The sequence below is a fragment of the Pelmatolapia mariae genome, linkage group LG10_11 (genome assembly GCF_036321145.2).
Source record: "Pelmatolapia mariae isolate MD_Pm_ZW linkage group LG10_11, Pm_UMD_F_2, whole genome shotgun sequence".
In the NCBI taxonomy this organism is placed as follows: Eukaryota; Metazoa; Chordata; class Actinopteri; order Cichliformes; family Cichlidae; genus Pelmatolapia; species Pelmatolapia mariae.
Window position 1 is genome coordinate 15838732 of NC_086236.1, and position 19143 is coordinate 15857874.

The following is a 19143-nucleotide window of genomic DNA, read 5'->3' on the forward strand; positions in this document are numbered from 1 at the left end:
GGTGTAAAAATAAATTATAAAACAGTAACCCCACCCCACCCCCATATTTCATATTCATATTTGGGGCATATTTGGGCAACACGGTCGTTAGCATTGTTGCCGCACAGCAAGAAGGTCCTGAGTTCAATTCCACCATCAGGCTGGAGTCTCTCTGTGTGGAGTTTGCATGTTCTCCTCGTGTTTGCGTGAGTTCTCTCTGGGTACTCTGGCTTTCTCTCACAGTCCAAAGACATGCAGTTAGTGGGGATAGGTTAATTGGTCAATCTAAATTGCCCATAGGCGTGAATGCGGGAGTGAATGTGAGTGCGAATGGTCTTCTGTCTCTGTGGGGTTAGCCCTGCAACCTGTCCAGGGTGTACCCCGCCTCTCGACCTATGACAGCTGGGATAGGCTCCAGCGCCCTCCACAACCCTGAAAACGATAAACGGAAACGAATGGATGGATGGGAGAAATATTCAAACAGTTAATAGTTAATACACTATAATTTAGCAGGTATAAGGGTATTTTACGTTTTTATTAGTCAACAGTTAACTTCTCCTGCTGCACTGCTGTAATTGTGTTCTTTATAATTTGATTATAAGTGAAGTTATAAATAGTGGAATTTAAACTGAAGTAAGCTTTTATTTCAAATTACAGCACTGGGTGGCAGTACAGCCCAGTCTTCAGTGGGATTATTATAAGGGTAAGTCTTTGAGCCCTGCTATAGGTGTCATAGGGATATAATCTTACACATGAAGAGTCGCATCCGCATGTCCGCTGTAAAGACATTATCGTATTAGCTACCTTATTAGGTAGGAAGAACATAGGAAATGGTATTGTAGCTAGTAGCATTTTAAAAAATGTGCTCTATCATACACACAAACACCTACATAGTTGGATTTTCTGGGCTTGAAAAATTAAAGCAGAGAGAGCATTCAGAGTTCAGACAAGTCTGAGGAGGAAAACTGTTTAGACTCATAGTCCAGTTTTCAGAAATTAGTCCTTCATCTGATTCCGGAAAACTGGGACTCTACACCTTCATATACGCAAATTTTAACCTGCTAAAAGAAGGTGAAGGACACATAAGAGACCAAGACCGCTGAACCATGAACCATTACTTTCTAGTGAAGCTGGCACTTTAAATAAAATTAAATTTTGACACGAGTAATATACACATAAATATACACAGATATATATATAATGTATTAAAAAGAAAACAAAATATAAATAAGCTATAGCGAGAAATTAGGTTTACAAAAATCACTCATTAAAACCCAAACATGGTTCTGTCAGTTTGTCAGGCGCCACTTGTCTCCTAGCAAACGTCCCATTCTAGAACGTTCCCACAGTTGTCTTGGTGACTGTGCTCAGAATGCAAATGTACCGCTGCAGCGCTTCCATGGCAACCAGAGAGCTGCTTTCAGACTGATGCCTGAGTTTTCAGCGCACCTACTGGAGCCTCATTTCCAGCACTGAGTGTCTAAGGAGGTGTGTGCTGTGTCATGTTTACATCTCACACAATGTGAAAAGGCGCCAGCCCTCGTCCTAGTCCTCCCCCTCTTCCTCCTCCTTCTCCTGCTGATGCTATTTATACACATTGCACGTGCTCACACGTTCAAGATTGATAGAGAAACCATGGGCCGATCTGAATACAGGAAGTTGCATCATGAGCGGCAGAAAGGTTGCCCTCTTCTGGACTTGGACGGGTACTGTGTGTTTAAGCAGAGGGCCTGCCACAGCTCCTCTCCTCCCCTTGAAGGGCAGACACACACATAGTTTGTGTAATGTGGTTTCGCTGTAAGGACTGGGGAGCCTCCTGCTCTGGAGGAAAGCCTGAGGAAACTTACGTTTCTGATTCCATGAGCAGGAGAATCTGGAGAAGATGAAACAGACTGACAGACTCTCAGTCTTTCTACACTGGATGGTAGGGTTGTAGATTTGCTACACTAATCTGTAATGAACTGATGTGATTTTCTCTGTTTTGAGACATGTGCGCTCATTTTCTGCTGTGCTTGTGTTCTCATGAGGTCAGAATAAGGTATGCTACATGTTACATATAAAATCATAACTGTCCATTTCAGATCTTCTGCTGTTTTACTTTGGCGCTTTTGAAGCTTTTTAGAGGATATTTTTCTCCTTCTCATCTGTTCTCCTCCTCATTCCAGGATTTTTACACATCCAACATCACTGCTGAGTTCGTCTGATCAGAATTTGTCTCTGAGGTTTTCCAGGCCCTTCCACTGTAAGGTGACACCTCTGCAGGAACACTTCATGATTGTCCTGTCATCAGCTGTCGTCTAAGGCTCTAAGCTGCTTGCATTTACACATGACACACACACACACGCACGCTTGTGGCAGTGTCAAAACTTAGACTCAGTTACGGCTTAGCTGCTCACACCAGACTGAAAGTGTGTGCTTCTGAGTTTTGAGTAAGTAAATGGGTTTGCACCTGTAGCCATACCTCGCAGTGACGTCTACTAACCTCGGCCAGAAGTACGACTGTACATCACAGCTGCAAGCTGAGAAGTTAAAACATGATATTAAAATATAATTAGTTTGTTTGTGTGTTTGCTTTGGGTAACATAAGACAGCGTTATCAAATGTGCAGTCAGGAATTCGTACAGTGGGGGGAAACAGTTACCTGATCCAATCCTAAATTTGTAAGTTTGCTCCCTTGTAATGAAATCAACAGACTCTAGTTTTATGGTAGTTTCAATCTAATAGAGAGAGACAGAATATCAACCAAAAATCCAGAAGAAGGACATTATAAAAAAGTTGTAAATTGTTTTACATGTCATTGATCGAAATAGGTTTTTCATTCCCAAGCAAAACATGACTTTGTACTTGTGCTTGTTAGCAAGCACAGGCAAAAGACGTTTCTTGTAGGTGGTCACTAGGTTTGCACACATCCTAGAAGGGAATTTGACCCACTCCTCTTTACAGAAACTGTGAAAATTTTCAGGCTGCCCCCCTCAGATTTTCTACAGGGTGAGGTCTAGAAGTCTGGAGATCAGCTATGCTACTCCTTTACCTTGAAGCGCTTCTTCTTTAGCCCCTCCTTTGTTGCCATGGTGGCATGTTTTGGGTAGCTGTCATGGTGAAAGAGCCATTCTATGAGACACCTTCAGTGCTCTGGCTGAAAGAAGGAGGTTCTCATCCAAGATTTTACAGTACATGACCCTGTCCGATAGTGCCTCAATGCGGTGGAGTCTTCCTGCACTGTAGCTGAAAACAGACCGAAAGCATGATGTTTCCACCTCCATGCTTGACTGTGGGGTTTGGTGATCTTTGGGCATTTCTCATCCTTCAAACATGGTGGCTCAAGTTTAGTTTCATTTGGCCACAGCACTTTTTTCCCTAAGCCTTCTCTGAATCATTTACATGTTTTCTGTAAATGATAAAGAGGAGTGGGCAAACTAAAGATGGGTCTTCTTCAACAGAGGGACCTTGCAGGTGCTGCAATGTTTCAATCTATTGCAGTGTAGTGTTACCACCAGTTTTCTTGGTGGCTGCCTTGAGATCATTAACATGCTCCTCCCATGTAGTTGTGGGCTAATCTGCCACCTTTCTTATGACCATCCCAACCCCATGAGGTAAGCTCTTGCATGGGGCTCCATGTTGAGGAACTGGTGAGAAACTGGTTTTGTGGACAGGTGTGCTTTATACATATAATGGGCTGAGATCAGCCAGAGATTAAATAATTCATTCCACCAATGTAAAGATAGAAAACATAGCCCCAAGCATGTCAGGCTTATATAGAAAAGAAAACAATGTCTAATGTTTGTGTATGATTGTGTTGTTTTCTGATGAAATGAGGAATAATTAGGACCATTCATTATCTCTAAATAAAGTTCTTACTTTGTCAAAACTGTAGGGTCTTGTTGCTTGTGATTTCCTAGTTTGAATTATTTGTTTCCCTTTTATTGTTGTAACTGAACACAACACTGGCTCAAGTATGAAAGTATAAGTGGACTCTACTGGGGTTTGACACTAACATAGTTTTGTTTTTTTTTGGTCCTCTCTAGGTCACCTTCACAGTTTTTACTTCTTTTTAGCGCATAAAGGCACCATGGGAAACATCTTCCAGTGCTGCCAGACCCTCTCAAACTACTTTAAGTGTCAGGATACACCAGGCCCGGGTGAGGCAGAAAGATCTCCTCTGCTGTCCAGCGAAGAGAGTGAATGTGAGTCACCGAGTTTGATGGACAACTCGGAGGACGACGCGTTAACCGTCTCAACAAACAGTATAACAAACCTGGCCCTCGAACCAGAGAACTTTCTGTTTCCTGACATCATCCTAAGCAGCAGCATGGGAGGAGATGTGACTCTGGTGGAGCCAATGGTGTGTCTGCTCGTGTCTGAGGAGGATGAAGGAGGAGGCGAGGGGATGGGCGAGCAAAGAAGCGAAGAACGAGGGAGGAGCAATGAGATGCGAGGCAGAGGATACTCTGAGGTTGAGACTCAGACTGAAATAGAGACCCAGATTGGTATGGGGGTGCAGACTCAGACTGAGTCGCAAACAGAAGTTCAAACACAAACAGAAACACTCGAGTTCGGTAATAAGAGGGTGGTTAGGGGAGGAAGTATGATCATTAATAGTGAGACTAGAAAAGAGATGCATGATTGGGATCAACATGAAGGTGTGGAACAGCTGCTTTTGGAGGCACAAACATCGGAGAAGAAAAGCAGTGACATTTGGTGTGACGTTGAAGTTTCTGCTGACTTGAAGCTGCCAGGAAAGGTAGGAAGGCAGACAGCCAAAGACAAACTCGAAGTGACGGCCAACTTAACAAAGCTAACTTGGCAGACAGAAAGAAACACTGACCCAATCGAAGAGGAACATGCAGATTCTGCCCTGAGAGAGCCGACAACCTTACAGTGCAACAAAAAGCCAGACGAGCAAAAGACTGAATCCAAACACACCTCAGTGATGCAGGCTGGCCACAAGGTCAGCGGCACAAATGAAAACATTGCTGCAGTGGAGTCAGAGAAGATGACAAAATGCAGCAATAATGACACAGAAAATGTGGAGAACTTTGACCCCACTGAGGGTTGCGTGAACCTGAAACAACAGAGCAATCAGGACAATGGACAGGTGGAAGAGTTAGAGCAGACTGCAAATGAAAAGCAACATAATAATATCCACATAGAAACAAACAACCATGTGGTTCAGACAGCAGGTCATATTCAGAGTCAGGACAAGAAGTTAGAGGAAGCCATCAAGACTGATGAGCGACAGGCAGAAGGAGAAGAAGAAGGAGAGACTGAGATTGATCGAATGACCCTTTTTTTAGTTGACAGACTGTTTCTGGGAGCACCACATGTCCAAAGTGAGTGGAGTTTTTTTTTTTGTAGTCAGTATTACAGCTGGTTAAGCTAAGACTGTTTTAGAACTCATTTATTTAGTCTGAAATCTATCACAGTGAAAAACTTTGGACGATAACACCATATCTTCATTCATCTTCCTTTTCATTTTTTAGATTTTTTTCACTTCCTCGGACACATAATGTAATTACTTCTGCCAAGGAGGGTATATTTTTGGTAGCTCTTGTGTTCGTGTCATTGCTTCTGTCTGTAAAAACAATAACTTAAAAAGTTTTGAAAGATTTCTGGTCAAATTTTGTAGGGGTGTAGATCCTGCTCTTCAAGGACTTCAAGGTCAATTCACTAGCTGGGCCCACGTCCTCATTTTAGGTTTGACAGCGTTTTAGTAGGTAAAGGTGAATGCTTGGACATGAATTGAGCTGCGGTTTGGGGAAGGAGTGAAGAAGTTAAAGAATTGAGAACAAGGAGGGAGGGAGGGTGGGGCACGTAAACGAGAATGAACAGCTTGCAGAACTGGGGGAACCTATATAGATGACAACCAGAAGGAGCGTGTTTGGAGGCGTGGTCCTGCTCCTGAAATTCCGAGATATAATCTCCAAAAATTGACAAAAAGCTTTATAACTTAAAAACTCTGATTCTGATAAGTGTAGTGTTTGTTGGAATGTGGAAAAGCTGAAATATACTGTAATATAAAATTATATAATAAGCTCAACTTGTTCATGTCCAGTTATTCGCAAATCAGCATCTATTATCCATTACCCACTCCAACATAATGTTTGGGTAATCAGAGTAAACATCTGCCAGCTACCCTTATCTGATTTTTACTCCACTACAAACTTCTTAAAGTATGGATGCAATCCTCTGCCCTTAGAAGTAAATACTGCTCAGAGACTGAGCAGAGTGCTTCCTGTATGATCGAATTTCCTTGTTTTTTTTTTTCTTTTTGAATTTGTATTTTCCACCTGATTAACTCACATTAAAGTGTAACAGCGATTTGTTTTTCAGCCAGTTTCATCTCAATGGTCTATTTTTGTCTTTTCTCTTCTGTTTAACAGCACATCCAAATCCAGCTACAGCACCCACTGAAGATGATCTCCCAGAGCAGTCTGATGATGATAAAAGGAAAAAACTTAGTATCCAAGACATAGTTGATCTCCAAGAGACAAGTTTTACTGTCAGAATCCAGCCTCCAGGAACAGAAAGTTTTGAGCTGCAGGTTCTGTTGTTAGTCCCTGTTTTCTCAAAGATTCACTTCACTGTGTCTTCATTTCGCTTCAGCTCTCATGTTTCTCCTCCACCATCAGGTGTCAGGCCAGATGTTGGTTGTGGAGCTCCACCAGGTGCTTATGGATCATGAGATCACCTGCCACCGCACGTGCTTCTCCCTCCAGCTGGGTGGTGTCACGCTCGACAGCCTTAATGAGCTGCACTCTGTCCCGGGCATCCGTGATGGAGCGGTGATCAAGGTGGTGGAGGGTAACTGCCTCTTCCTGTTCTTACTGCATTAGTTTTGTCTTCATGTGATGATTCACCATTTGAGTCATTTCTCAAAATAGTATTAGAGTGAAAGAAAAACATGAGTACAAAGCATCCATACCTTCTTATACTGATGTTAAATTATTTAGCATTGCTATTTCTGCATTTCCACTTGATAATCTTATTTCATGAGCATCTTCATATGGAAAATGCTTCCATTTAATCCTGCACTCGTGCAAGATTGATTTGAATCCTTTGTGAGCATTGTTGCTCCTGTTGCAGAATCTTACTCGGTGCGTGATGCTCGTCTTCATCTCAGACATGTACGTTATCTTCTGAGGAGCCTCGACCCCACCGATGCGTACAACGGCGTGAACGGCAGCTCACTGTCTTACCTCAACTTCTACACCAGAGGAAACAATGGTAATGCCCCTCTGTCATACATTAGGATCAGCTTCCCTGTAACAAAGCGCCCAAACCTTTCACCTTCACGTTCAACCCTGCAGATGGTCAGAGCATGGGGAAGAGGCGAGCTTCTGAAAGGGAGTCTCTTGACTGTCGCCCTCCAGAATACGTCCTCCCCGGCTCTAAGGAGCGACCGCTGTGTCCACTTCAGCCAGTCAGAGAGGACTGGAAGGTGAGCTGTCAGTTTTTCTACAAGCAGTTAAGGCTGGTTAAATGTGCATTTAGTCGTGGTTAAACAACAGTGAAATGACAGCCTTTGCAGTGCCTGCGGGTCTTGACCCTCAGCAGTTGGAACCCACCTCCAGGAAACAGGAAGATGCACGGCGACTTAATATACCTGAATGTCCTGACTATGGAGGATAGAGAACTCAATATTACATCCTCTACACGGGGTTTCTTCCTCAACCAGTGAGTTTTACATGCTATGAAAAGGTTTTATCCATCCTGGCAAGATATTTTGTTCAGATGTTTCCAGTAGGTTTAATAGTTATAATTATAATAATAATTAAACTTTAGTCTTTTTCTCTTGAGTACTGTAGTTACTCAAGGGTATAAACTTGCCTTGACTTGGCGTGTGCTCTTCACTGACTTTTCCAGGTCGACTGCCTTCATCTTTAACCCCAAACCTGCAGTTCCCAAAACCCTTTGCCATTCTCTAGTGGAGCTGCTGAGTCAAGTCAGCCCTGCTTTCAGGAAAAACTTCACCACCCTGCAGAAGAAGAGGTGAGCCAACTGTTTGGAATTGATTTAGAACTTGTTTTAGCATGAAGCTTGACAGTAAAAATATTTTCCATCTGATGTGATCCAGAGTTCAGCAGCACCCTTATGAGCGCATTGCAGCACCTTTCCAGGTGTTCACCTGGACTGCGCCACACGGAGACCACACCCTTGACTGCGTGAGAGCGGAGGAGACGCACGCCAGCTACATGGGCCAGGATGAGCATACGGTAGTGGACGCAAGATCGAGGAGGCAACCTAAATGTGGAAATGCAGGACACGTAAAAATATAGGTTTGATTTTACATTTTAACTGATGGCGATGATGATGCTGATATTTAGGTTGTGTGTCATGATCTCAGAGTCGGGACTGGAACGAGGAGCTTCAGGGATGCAGGGAGCTCCCCGGGAGCTCCCTGCAGGAACGACTGCACAGAGAGAGGAGCATTTTCAAGGTGAGGATTCCCAACATCATCTTTCCAAGTCTGTCCTTCATTACTAATGAAGCAAACCTGTGATAATCAATTTAAAGCCCAGAAGCCATGACCTCTTATAACAGTCCTCTTATGTTTCCTCTATTCTTCTTCCTCCTCTGGGACCAAATTGTTTTATTGAAACATAAACTCATTAACCAGTATTTGAATCCCTCCTCGCAGACCAACAGTGACTTTGTGGCCGCTGCGACACGAGGTGCTACGGCTGTCATTGATGGCAACATCATGCCGATAAACCCAGGGGAGTCGCCTCATTTGCAAATTTTCATGTGGAACAACCTCTTCTTCAGCCAGGGGTTTGATGTGTCTGAGCACTACCGACCACTAGGGGGAAACACTGCTGCTCACGCTGCTGCCATCTGTGACCTAAGAGGAGCTCAGGTAAGAGATCCTGATGGTATGACTGGGGAGGTGTTTGGGAGGAAATTATCATTTCAACTTTCTAGTTTAAAAGTCTTTTTTATGTGTGTGACATTCAGAAATCTTTAAGGGTGTAGTTATAAGGATATTAATGGTCAAACTGGTCAAAAAATAATCTCCACGGCTGCAGGCATATGCATCAGTGGACATAGAGGGGCTACACACAATCGGCACAGCTGTGGTGGATTATCGCGGTGTCCGAGTTATTGCTCAGACGATCGTTCCTGGGATACTTGAGAAAAATCAGGAGGAGAGTATAGTGTACGGCTCCAATGACAATGGAAAGACAGTGTTTACTCATCCGAGGTAACATTCCTACATACTCATGCCAAAACAGTGAAATCTTATATTGTAGATCTTGATCGAAAAGCCGGACGTGCCCTTTTATTTTTTCACTATTACTGCAGCTGAGCAGGAGTGTGTTTTATGGCAGGTTTCTGGAGCTGCTGGATAAAACCAGTAAGCAGCTGAGAATCCAGCGTCACCAGGTTTTAGACCACAACAACAGACCGGTGGAGCTTTGCTCTGGCATCGAGACCATAGGCATCCTGGGTAATGATGGACGACCTTACATCTTGGACCTCCTGCGAACCTTCCCCCCAGATCTTAACTTCCAGTTCTCAGAGACAGAGGAGAGGAGGGAGGAGGTGCCAAAGGAGTGCCAGAGCTTTGGTTACCCATGTCTCCATTGTCACAGTCTGGCCAGCCTGAGACCTGAGCTGATTGAGGCCTTCATCCAGCACAGGTGAGGAAGACTTTCAGAGCTACTAGACCAGCAGGATGAGCCAATGTTAGAAAATGAGCTTTCTCATCTTCTTATCTTTTATTTTATGATGTAGGTATGAGCTTTTCATGAAGATGGTATCGCATGAGCTGAGCCAGCTGACTGAACAGGATGAAGTTACAGAGTGGAGTGAGAAGCCCGTCTGTGATTCAGATACTGGGGAGAGACCTGCAGCCAGTGCTGACATGGGTGAATAAGACCTTATACAGTAAATAAAGTGAATATGACATATGTACGGAGGTGTCATGCTGAGAAAGAGCATTGCAGATGTGATGTTTGATTTTAAACTGTTGATGGAGAAATCTACAGAAGGTCAGAAGAAGCTGGAATACATGCAATAATCTGCACACACTAAGGAATTTTTATCATAGGCCTGAATCACAGATGATAGAGCCACAAAATGAAAATGCAAATATTAAATGTTAACTGATGTGTGAGGGCAAAGAAAGCTGATTGTCTTCACGTTGGCTGATAATACTTTCATATTTGATTTTTGTAGAAATAAGGAGAAGAACTGCGATCCTGAAAGCTTGTAGAGCCGTCGGCTCAGTGAGTGACTCCTGCTTTGACATCCGCTTCAATCCTGATGTTTGCTCTCCAGGTACTGAACACCCTCGTGCTCACAAACAAATACTCAGAGTAATATATATATGTATATATATATATATATGTATATGTTGTCAGATTAAAGGTGAACTGTGTGTCTTTCCTGCAGGTGCTCGATTCCCTGCTGAGTGTTTAGAGGAGGTTCAGAGGCAAAGATGCCTGCTGTGGGAGGCAGCTGCTTTTCTCCTGTCTCATCAGATCCCAGCAATGGTCAGCTGTGTGTGGAGTGATAATGTTTAAGTTTATCATATGCATAAAGTGTAAGATGATGTGTGTGTCATTTCTGTTATAGTTGATGGACTGTCTTGACCACACGGCAGTGCCAATGGACGGCGCAAGTCTGACCTCAGCGCTTCATCAGCGGGGTGTGAACGTGCGATATCTGGGCACCATACTGAGGGAGCTCGGCAGGGTGGAGGAGAGAAGACGACTCGACCATATACAGGCATTTAATACAGCTATTAATAACCATACCACATAAATGATATTATTCAGCATATATGCATAAGGCGGGTCTGTTAGGCTGGTGCAGCGTGCATTTTATTCCACTGAATATACCGCATTGTATAAGAAACCTGTTACTAATCATTATTGTTGTTATTATTATAAGCTATGTTTATTTTGCAAGAAAATAGAGAAGCGTTAATCACATCAAGAAATCAAGAAACATCTCTAAAATCAAAAGTTTGAACCTTCATCAAGCCTTTAAATGTCTGTTCATATAGTGTGAATCAGCAGGAGCAGTCTTCTCAATATTAGCCTTCACGCGTGGATTGTGAAGACTGAGCTAGTCCTGCAGTTTGATCTCATGAAGGAGAACTTTTTCTCAAAGTCTTCTCTCCTCTTCCCTTACAGAGAATTTGTGTGAGTGAAATCATCCTCAGAAGTGCCAAACACATCTTCAGGACCTACCTGCAGGTGCTCAGATTAAGAAAACACATGTACTAATCACTACGCAACCTATCATTGTTTTTGATTTATCAGCAATTACCTTATTTTCTCCCAGGATGTGGAACCTGCAGCTTTCTCTGCAGCTGTCAGTCACTTCCTAAACTGCCTCCTGACCTCCTCCTCCTGCTTCCCCAACTCCTGCTCAGACGAGCTGCTCTCCCGTCGCAGGAGCCGCCGACGCCGGAGTCACGGGAGTCGAGCCGCATTGTTGAGTGACAGCGTGTGGGCTAGGCTGACGTCCGGCGAGCTGTGGGGCAGGATCAGGGCTGAGGCTCGAGATTATTACCACTACACATTTGACAGGTGTTTGCGTGCGTGTGTGTGTGTGTGCCTATGTGTTCCTGGATATGTGCAGCAAGACTTTTACACTGTCATCCTCTCTGTGTTCAGTGAAAGTATAGATGAAGTAATAGAAAAGCACAACCTTCAGAGGATCTCCCTGCTGAGAGAGATTGCCATCAAGACAGGCATCCAGGTCAGACATCTCTTCATAATACAGCAACCTATGAGCTTAAATTAAGTCTCCATCCCATAAATCTCCATACCGGCAATGCTACATGAAATCACAACATCTGTATCATAGAATACTCAACACACTGCTTTATTTGGTCAAGACATAACAGACGGGACAAAAATATGGAGAAAAAATACATAAAAATGCTGATCACTGACCATGAGTCAAGATTTCTACCCCTTTGCAGAAGCCGACGTGACATTATTGCTGGAGGTAATCTATTTTTTTTGCCACACTTCTGTTCTTTCAAGGTCAAAAACTTGAAAATAAACTGAGGCTGGAAAAAAGATAAGCTTATATTTCATTTTTACTGTCACACAGATCTGGATTCAATGTTATCCAAGAATATTTTTTTTTAAATTAGAGAATAGATTTTTTAATATCTGAAACATTGAAATTTCAATAACAATTAAATGACAAATACATTTAGATTGTATTAATAGCAATAAGTCGACAGATGATTCTTAGCCAACAAGGTTGATCAACAAAATGATCAGCCTTAGAAAAAAAGAGATAACATACTACCAAAGATTTAAATTCAAATAATGACCTAAATTATCACTGGACACTTTGCCAGGTACATCCTCAGCTTTCAGCGCTACCTTAATTTTTTGTGGCATACATTCAACAAGGTGTTGGAAACACTGCTCAGAGATTTTAATTTTGGGTGCACTGTGGACATAAAGGGATGGACATGGTCAGCAACAGTACTCAGGTAACCTGTGGTATTTAAATGATACTTAGTCGGTAGTAATGAGCTCAAAGTGCGCCAGGAAAATATCCCCAACAGCATTTCACCACCATCAGCCTGAACTGGTGTTAAAAGGCTAGATGGAGCCATGCTTTCATGTTGTTTACTTTAAATTCTGACCCTACCATCAAAATGTTGCAGCGGAAAACGAGATTCATGAGATCAGGCAACATGTTTGAATTATAGCATCCATATCCTATTCTATCCTTTTCCTATTAGCCTGAAGCAGTCTAGCCATTCTCCTCCGACCTCTGTCATCAGCAAAGCATTTTCACCAACTGAACTGCCGCTCACTGGATATTTTCTCTTTCTCGGACCAAGATCTGTAAACTCTAGAGTTGGTTGTGTAGGAAAATCCCAGCAGATCAGCACTTTCTGAAATACAACATTAACTATGTCATGTTAAAGGTCACTAAAATAACATTTTGCCCCCATTATGATGATCTTGCCCACGTCACAGGTTGCTGCCATGTGACTGGCTGATTAGATATTTGTCTTAACGAGCAGCTGAACAGGCATACCTAATGAAGTGGCCAGTGAATGTATTAATGAACAGTGTGGCAGTCTAGGATCTAAAGTTAAGCGACTTAAGAGGCCTATAGAGCTGTTTTTGCATTTATTACATTTATTTAACATTTATTAAATAGTTTTAATCATAACATTCATGGGTGAAAAGTGAATTTTTTTTTTACTTTAGTTTTTCTCTTAAATCCATAATTCTATTTCTTGTGGTTTTACACAAGAAATAGAATATTTGACATCAAGCTTCAGAGTTTTTGGTGGCTGAAGTTCACAATTTACTGTGCTTAGAGCAGAAAATCAGACCAAAAACTACAAAGTTATTAAGTCCAACTTTTAAAGTGTGTCTGCTTTCCTCCTCCATTCCCTTTCTCTGTGTTCAGGTGCAGCTGAGGGAATATGTGTTTGAGTCTCGACACAGGCCGGCATTTGGTGAGGAGGACATCGTCAACATGTTTCCCGTGGTCCGGCACCTCAAGCCTACGTCATCGCATGCCACGCGGCTTGTTCAGCAAGCCCAGCTGGCAGTGCAGCAGGGTGAGACATAAGCACAAATATAGACGTAAACAGCATAATATACAGTGTTCTTCTTCTTTTTCTTTTTCTTACAGTAAAATTAAATGTGGCCCTTGATGTAAAAGGAGTTTGAGATCCCTGCATTTATACATCCTGCAGCAGCAGGAGCTGCTTCCCTCCAAACATCAACACAAACTCTAAATGTCACTTACTAAAAATATCACACATCTGATAGGGGCACATGTTTGGCGTGGGAAGAAGCGTTAACGGTATGCTCGCACAATCAACAGGAAGTTTTAACGCTTTATTTGTTATTTGTTTGCATTTGCATTGCAAGAAAGAAAAATCACTGTTTTAAAAGTAACTTCCTAATATGCTCTGTGTGTGAGGAAGTTCTCACATGCAAATTGAAAGAGTATTTGTTCTTTGTTCCTGTTCATAGTGGCGACACTGACGCTATTTTAATGCCAGTGATACAAGACAAGATCCACACTTCTCATTCTGTAATAAAATACATTCTTAATCTAATATGGAGCTTCAGCAGCCAGTCAGTCACAAAAACCAAGCAAATGTCTTTTAATGTTGCACTCACCATAAGTTACCATGGTGATATAGCCAGGTAAAGAGACAGCCACTTTCATACGCCAACTTTAAGCTCTACATGGCTTGCGAAGCCCATCTGGCTTTATAGTGCAGGCCACAGAGCAAGGTAGGTGGATGCTGGACCTCATCACCTATATTGAAATCATCTCAAGAAGGCTAAGTCTTTCCAGCTTATATAAGAAGAGTAAGCAATCAATAACCTGTACAGTCATCTCATCAGTCTACATGTAGACATGTGTGGATGATTTTATGACACACTTAAAAATGTGCGTTTATACCAAGCATGTGCACATATTGAACATGACCGCATTTATGCTATATGTGCTGTATTGTGCCGCTCAGTTCCTTGTATTTAACACGATGTATGATGCACATTGTCAATACAGATCCTGATAATGGTTCTGCTCGAGGGCCAGTCCTCATATGAGGAGCAGATATTCATTTCTGTTTATTTGCTGTGCATTAATAGTATTTTGTGTTTGATTTTAGGGCTTCTCAAGGAATGCTACGACTTGATTAGTCAGGCCTTGACTCTATTCAGCAGTGTGTGTGGGGTCCTGCATGAGGACGTGTGCATGTGCCTGCGCCTCCTCGGACGGCTCAGCTACATCTTGGGAGAAAACGCAGATGTAAATATTCATTATGTTAATTTATACAATGAACCTGTACTTAACTTTCTGAATCAAGCAGACCATAGTAATGTACAGCAATGTTTCCTATAACGTGTCCATGCATTGCAGGCCCTCAGCCACCAGGAAAAGGCCGTAATGAGTTCTGAGAGACTCCATGGTATAGACCATCCACAGACCATACAAGATTATGTGAGTTTCGTCACTTTTTCATTGATTTACAGACAGTCTTGTTATGTTATTTGTGTTGTCTTCCACCCTAACGATCTCCAGTCCACACATCTTATTAAAATATATATAGTGATATTTTTCAGTGGCACAATCCCTGATTAGGATACCAAACATCACTATGACTAGAATGAATATAGCAGTTGTGGTGCTCTATTTACAGATCTGCAGTTAAAAAAAAAAAAAGGAATATAGTTTCATTAACATCAGCATCATCTTTGTTTTTGTTTTTCAAGTCTTGACCCTGTGATGTGGATAAAGACACTTATCATGTTTTTTAAAATCCATCTATAGAACCCAAGTTTGCTCAGATTGGCCTCACAGTTCTGCAGCTGTTACCAACTGGATCTGGGAATTATTTTTTCGATGTAGAATTAAAACAAAAACTAGCCAAGCGCTTAACCATATTTATTAAAATGTGTCTTTGATATATTATCATTTTATGCTTCAGACTTTTTTGACCCTCTACTGCTTTGCTGGAGGCCGCCACTTGACCTCTCTACAGCTGCTGTATCGCGCTCGGTACCTCACCCTGCTTGTTAGTGGAGATGATCATCCACAAGTAGCATTACTGGATGTAAGTGAGATCCCACTGGATTGATTTATTTATTGAACAGGTGACCACATACTTTAAAAGCAAAAAGGCCCAAAAAATAATCTTTAAAAAAAAGTATATTAGCGTGTTTGGTTTGGCAAAAATTTTATGTTGGATATCTTTCCTGATACCACTCTCCCCATGTATCCGGGCTTGTGACCGCCACTAGGAGCACACGGGCTTTGGTCCCCCTGTGGTTAGGTTAAGAAGAGAGGTGACGACCAAGAAAGAACACTACAGATGTGACATTTGTTTTGTGAGTGATGATGGAGAAGTATAGAGAAGGCCAGAATTAGCTTCACTGTGTCTGTGGCTCTAGAGAAAGCATATTATAGGGTGACAAGAGAGGAAGTGTGGTACTGCATGAGGAAGTCAAAAGTCACAGAGAAGTATGTGAGGGATGGGAAATCAAGACAGTGGTGAGGTGTACAGTAGAAGTGACACATGGGTTCAAAGTGGAGGCTACGTCGGGGATCGGCTCTGAGCTCCTTCTTGTTGACAGTAGTGATGGACAGACTGACAGATGACATCAGGCAGGAGTCTCAATGGACTATAATGTTTGCAGATGATATTGCAGATGATCTGTAGTGAGATTAGAGAGCAGGTGGAGGAAAGCCTGGAGAGGTGGAGGTATTTCCTGAAGAGATGAATGATGAAAGTTAATAGAAGCAAGACAGAATACATGTGTGTGAATGAGGGGAGGCAAAAAGGAAGGTAAAGACAGTGAAGGTAGATAAGTTTAAATACCTGAGGTCAACTTTCCAAAGGTAGGGACAGTACAGACTGAAGGGGAAGGTTTACAAAATGGTAGTGAGACCTGCTATGATGTACGGTATAGAGACGGCAAAAAGACGAGGTGGAGCTGGAGGTGGCAGAGATAAGGATGCTCAGGTTTCATTGGACGTAATCAGAAGCGACAGTATTAGATATGAGTACATCAGAGGGACAGCTGCGGTTGAGCAGTTTTTCTAATGTAAAAAAACCCCTCTTACCATCAAGATTTTTTTATTTGGACATTCAAAACAGTTGAGGAAGATAAGAACTTCGAAAAGCAGAAAACCTGTTGGTGTCTCAGTGTTCCCAGGCCAGCCAAGAGATGTAAACCCCACGTCTACCTCAGGGCCTCCTTTCAGTAGGACATGCTTGCCCAGGAGGCATCCTAATCAGATACCCGAACCACCTCAACTGACTCCTTTTGATATTTTAATGAGTGAAATATAAAGTAAAAGTCTGAGAATATGTAACACGTTATATAAGAACCACAATATTATGTGACACAGTGGTAGTCTATGTGATATTGCACTACATGATAATGTTTACTCTAAGTTCAACTTGATATACCTTTAAAGTTTTCAACGATCACTGCTGTGCCGTGTTGTCCTTGGCATAAATGAGGTGTAAACATAAACAAACAGACTAATTCATTCATAATTCGTGAACAACGATGACACTTTTCGAACATGTGAAACTGGTCAAAAGGTCAAAGTGGGTCATATCCATGAAATACTCAAGAATAAGAGCTCATTTGTGCGTTTGTGCCCCTGTTTTGCTCCTCTGTGTTAGAGCATGCTAGGTCTGGTACTTCATGGACTGATGGAGTATGAGCTGTCCCTGAAGTTCCTGCAGAATGCCTTAACTTTAACCTCAAAATACCACGATGTCACATCCCTGAAACACGCACACAGGTACGTGGCACACTTTGTCCTCACGCTCCTTTTTCTTGCATAAAAAACATAGATTCAGTTACAGAAAGTTTGAGAGACAACTGCTGTGATCTTCCTGTTCACATTTGAATTTTCTTTGCAAAAAAAATAGCCTTTCCATGTCTTTCTTCTGCACAGTCATCACCTGCTGGCCACTGTGTATGAGAGTAAAGGAGAGTTTCGATCAGCTCTGCACCACGAGAAAGAAGCTTATTCAATATATAAGAGCCAGGTGTGTTTTAGAATAAAGTGTTTTCTGGTGTTATGTCCATGCTTTCTGCTCTGAATTTTAACTGTTGCTGAACATGTGTAGGTTGGTGAGAACCATAACAACACTAAGGAAAGCTCGGAATACCTGAAGAGCCTCACTCAGCAGGCTGTGATCCTTCAGAAAGCCATCAACCAAATATACAGCAACACACCTGGTGCCTGTATTCCACCACCAAAGGTTTGCACAGTTTGGATGTTATGTGAACATACACAGATATGCAGTGCATGCATTTCTGGTTGTGACTGTCTGTTTTTCTCTAGTTTTCCACACCGAGCCTTCCCACAATACTCCAGCAGCTCAACCTGACATGTGGAATCATTCTCATCCCCCTCAGGTGATTACTGAAACAGACACAGGATCAAAAGTAGCCACTAATGTCCCAGTTTAACACTCCCTGATTAAAATTGTTCATGTAATTGTTCTTTTCCCTCTCATACTGTATATATGTTTTGCCTTTTCCTTTCTAGTGGAAAAGAAATTGACGAACTCCGGGCTGAGTTTAAAGGAAAAGTAAAAGTGAAAACGGAAGAGCTTGAAAATCAGTTGTTAAGTTCTGTGGAGTACAAACAACAATACTGACTTATGAACTAAAAACACAACCACAATGGGACACCTGCATGATCTGTGAAAGTGACCGTGGACAATGAGCAGCAATGGCGGATGAAAGCGAGGCAAAACAATGCCGTTATTAAGCAGGTCACCCAGGTGCACCTGTCTCCTGTTAAAAGAGGACTTTGCTCTGCTGTTGTCAGTAGACATAGATTATCAGTGCCATAATAAAGCTCTTGCCGAACTGTACGGCACTGTATGTGATGGCAAACACGTTCAACTCACTTCCTTTTTGTCGTGAAAGTAGATAAATAAAACCAAGAATTGTGCTGCTAGATGAATGGAAAAGCACAGTAAGTTTTACACTGTGTATACAGAGAAAAAAATATATAGCCACAGTGTTTAATATCTCAGATTGTGAAATGGCATGTCGTCTTCTTGCACTACCCTGAGTGTCCACTGGGTTTCACACTTGTGCCATGAGCATTTCTCAGAACAAAGTAGAGTAGATGAGTTCCCATTATGCAGAAGAAATAGATTTTTTTTAAGTAACTATTTTATAGGCTTATATTAAGTGTGTGTTTTGTATTGTGCGATAGGCCACAGCCCTGAAAGTCCAACATAAATGTAAAAAATATGTGTGAATCAAGTAACATTCGAGTGAGAACAGGTAGAAAGGCACTTTAATGAATACATTTTATTGTGTGAGACTGATTTACATGTGTACCACAATTTAGTTGTCATTAATATCATCTTATTTTTTTTATTCTTCTATTATATAATAACAGAAAGCTTAAAAATGAGAGGATTAGGCTTTGAAATTGCATTTCTACTTCATAAAAACAGCGACAGTTTTATATATTTTATATATTATTCCATCTGAAAACTATCCGAGTATTTCTGATATAGCTTCCTGTGAGTTGTTTAGTATAAATCAACATCTGTAGAGCCGAAGCATGGCGGTGTAATTTCATCTATTCAAATCAAAACATGGATGCAGCTGACAATAAAAATGACTTATAACGCCATGGTGAATATGGTTTTTTTTT

The 19143-nt window shown here is 41.9% G+C and overlaps 1 protein-coding gene across 2 annotated transcripts; it reads left to right on the forward strand.

The window, feature by feature from the left end:
• The first annotated feature begins 1696 nt into the window (after nt 1-1696).
• Nucleotides 1697-19116, forward strand: LOC134636849 (clustered mitochondria protein homolog). Of its 2 annotated transcripts, none has more exons than XM_063487077.1 (30): nt 1697-1903; nt 2145-2226; nt 4005-5309; nt 6360-6520; nt 6609-6780; nt 7063-7203; nt 7287-7417; nt 7499-7653; nt 7843-7968; nt 8054-8192; nt 8324-8416; nt 8618-8836; nt 9006-9181; nt 9309-9620; nt 9715-9848; nt 10159-10260; nt 10375-10475; nt 10558-10710; nt 11121-11183; nt 11272-11519; nt 11607-11691; nt 13384-13537; nt 14609-14748; nt 14860-14940; nt 15428-15553; nt 17135-17256; nt 17413-17506; nt 17588-17722; nt 17806-17879; nt 18013-19116. In XM_063487077.1, the coding sequence occupies exons 3-30, from the start codon at nt 4049-4051 to the stop codon at nt 18122-18124; spliced, it is 5010 nt and encodes a 1669-aa protein (XP_063343147.1). In that variant the 5' UTR covers nt 1697-1903; nt 2145-2226; nt 4005-4048; the 3' UTR covers nt 18125-19116. The 2 variants fall into 2 exon arrangements, with proteins under 2 accessions (XP_063343147.1, XP_063343146.1); XM_063487076.1 differs by having other exon boundaries at nt 2145-2221.
• Nucleotides 19117-19143: the final 27 nt, after the last annotated feature.

Coding starts and splice junctions, on each gene's coding strand:
- LOC134636849 (XM_063487077.1), top strand. CDS start 4,049: ATGGGAAACATCTTCCAGTGCTGCCAGACCCTCTCAAACTACTTTAAG. Junction 5,310..6,359: donor GGGAGCACCACATGTCCAAA/GTGAGTGGAGTT, acceptor TCTGTTTAACAG/CACATCCAAATCCAGCTACA. Junction 13,538..14,608: donor CCAGCTGGCAGTGCAGCAGG/GTGAGACATAAG, acceptor GTTTGATTTTAG/GGCTTCTCAAGGAATGCTAC.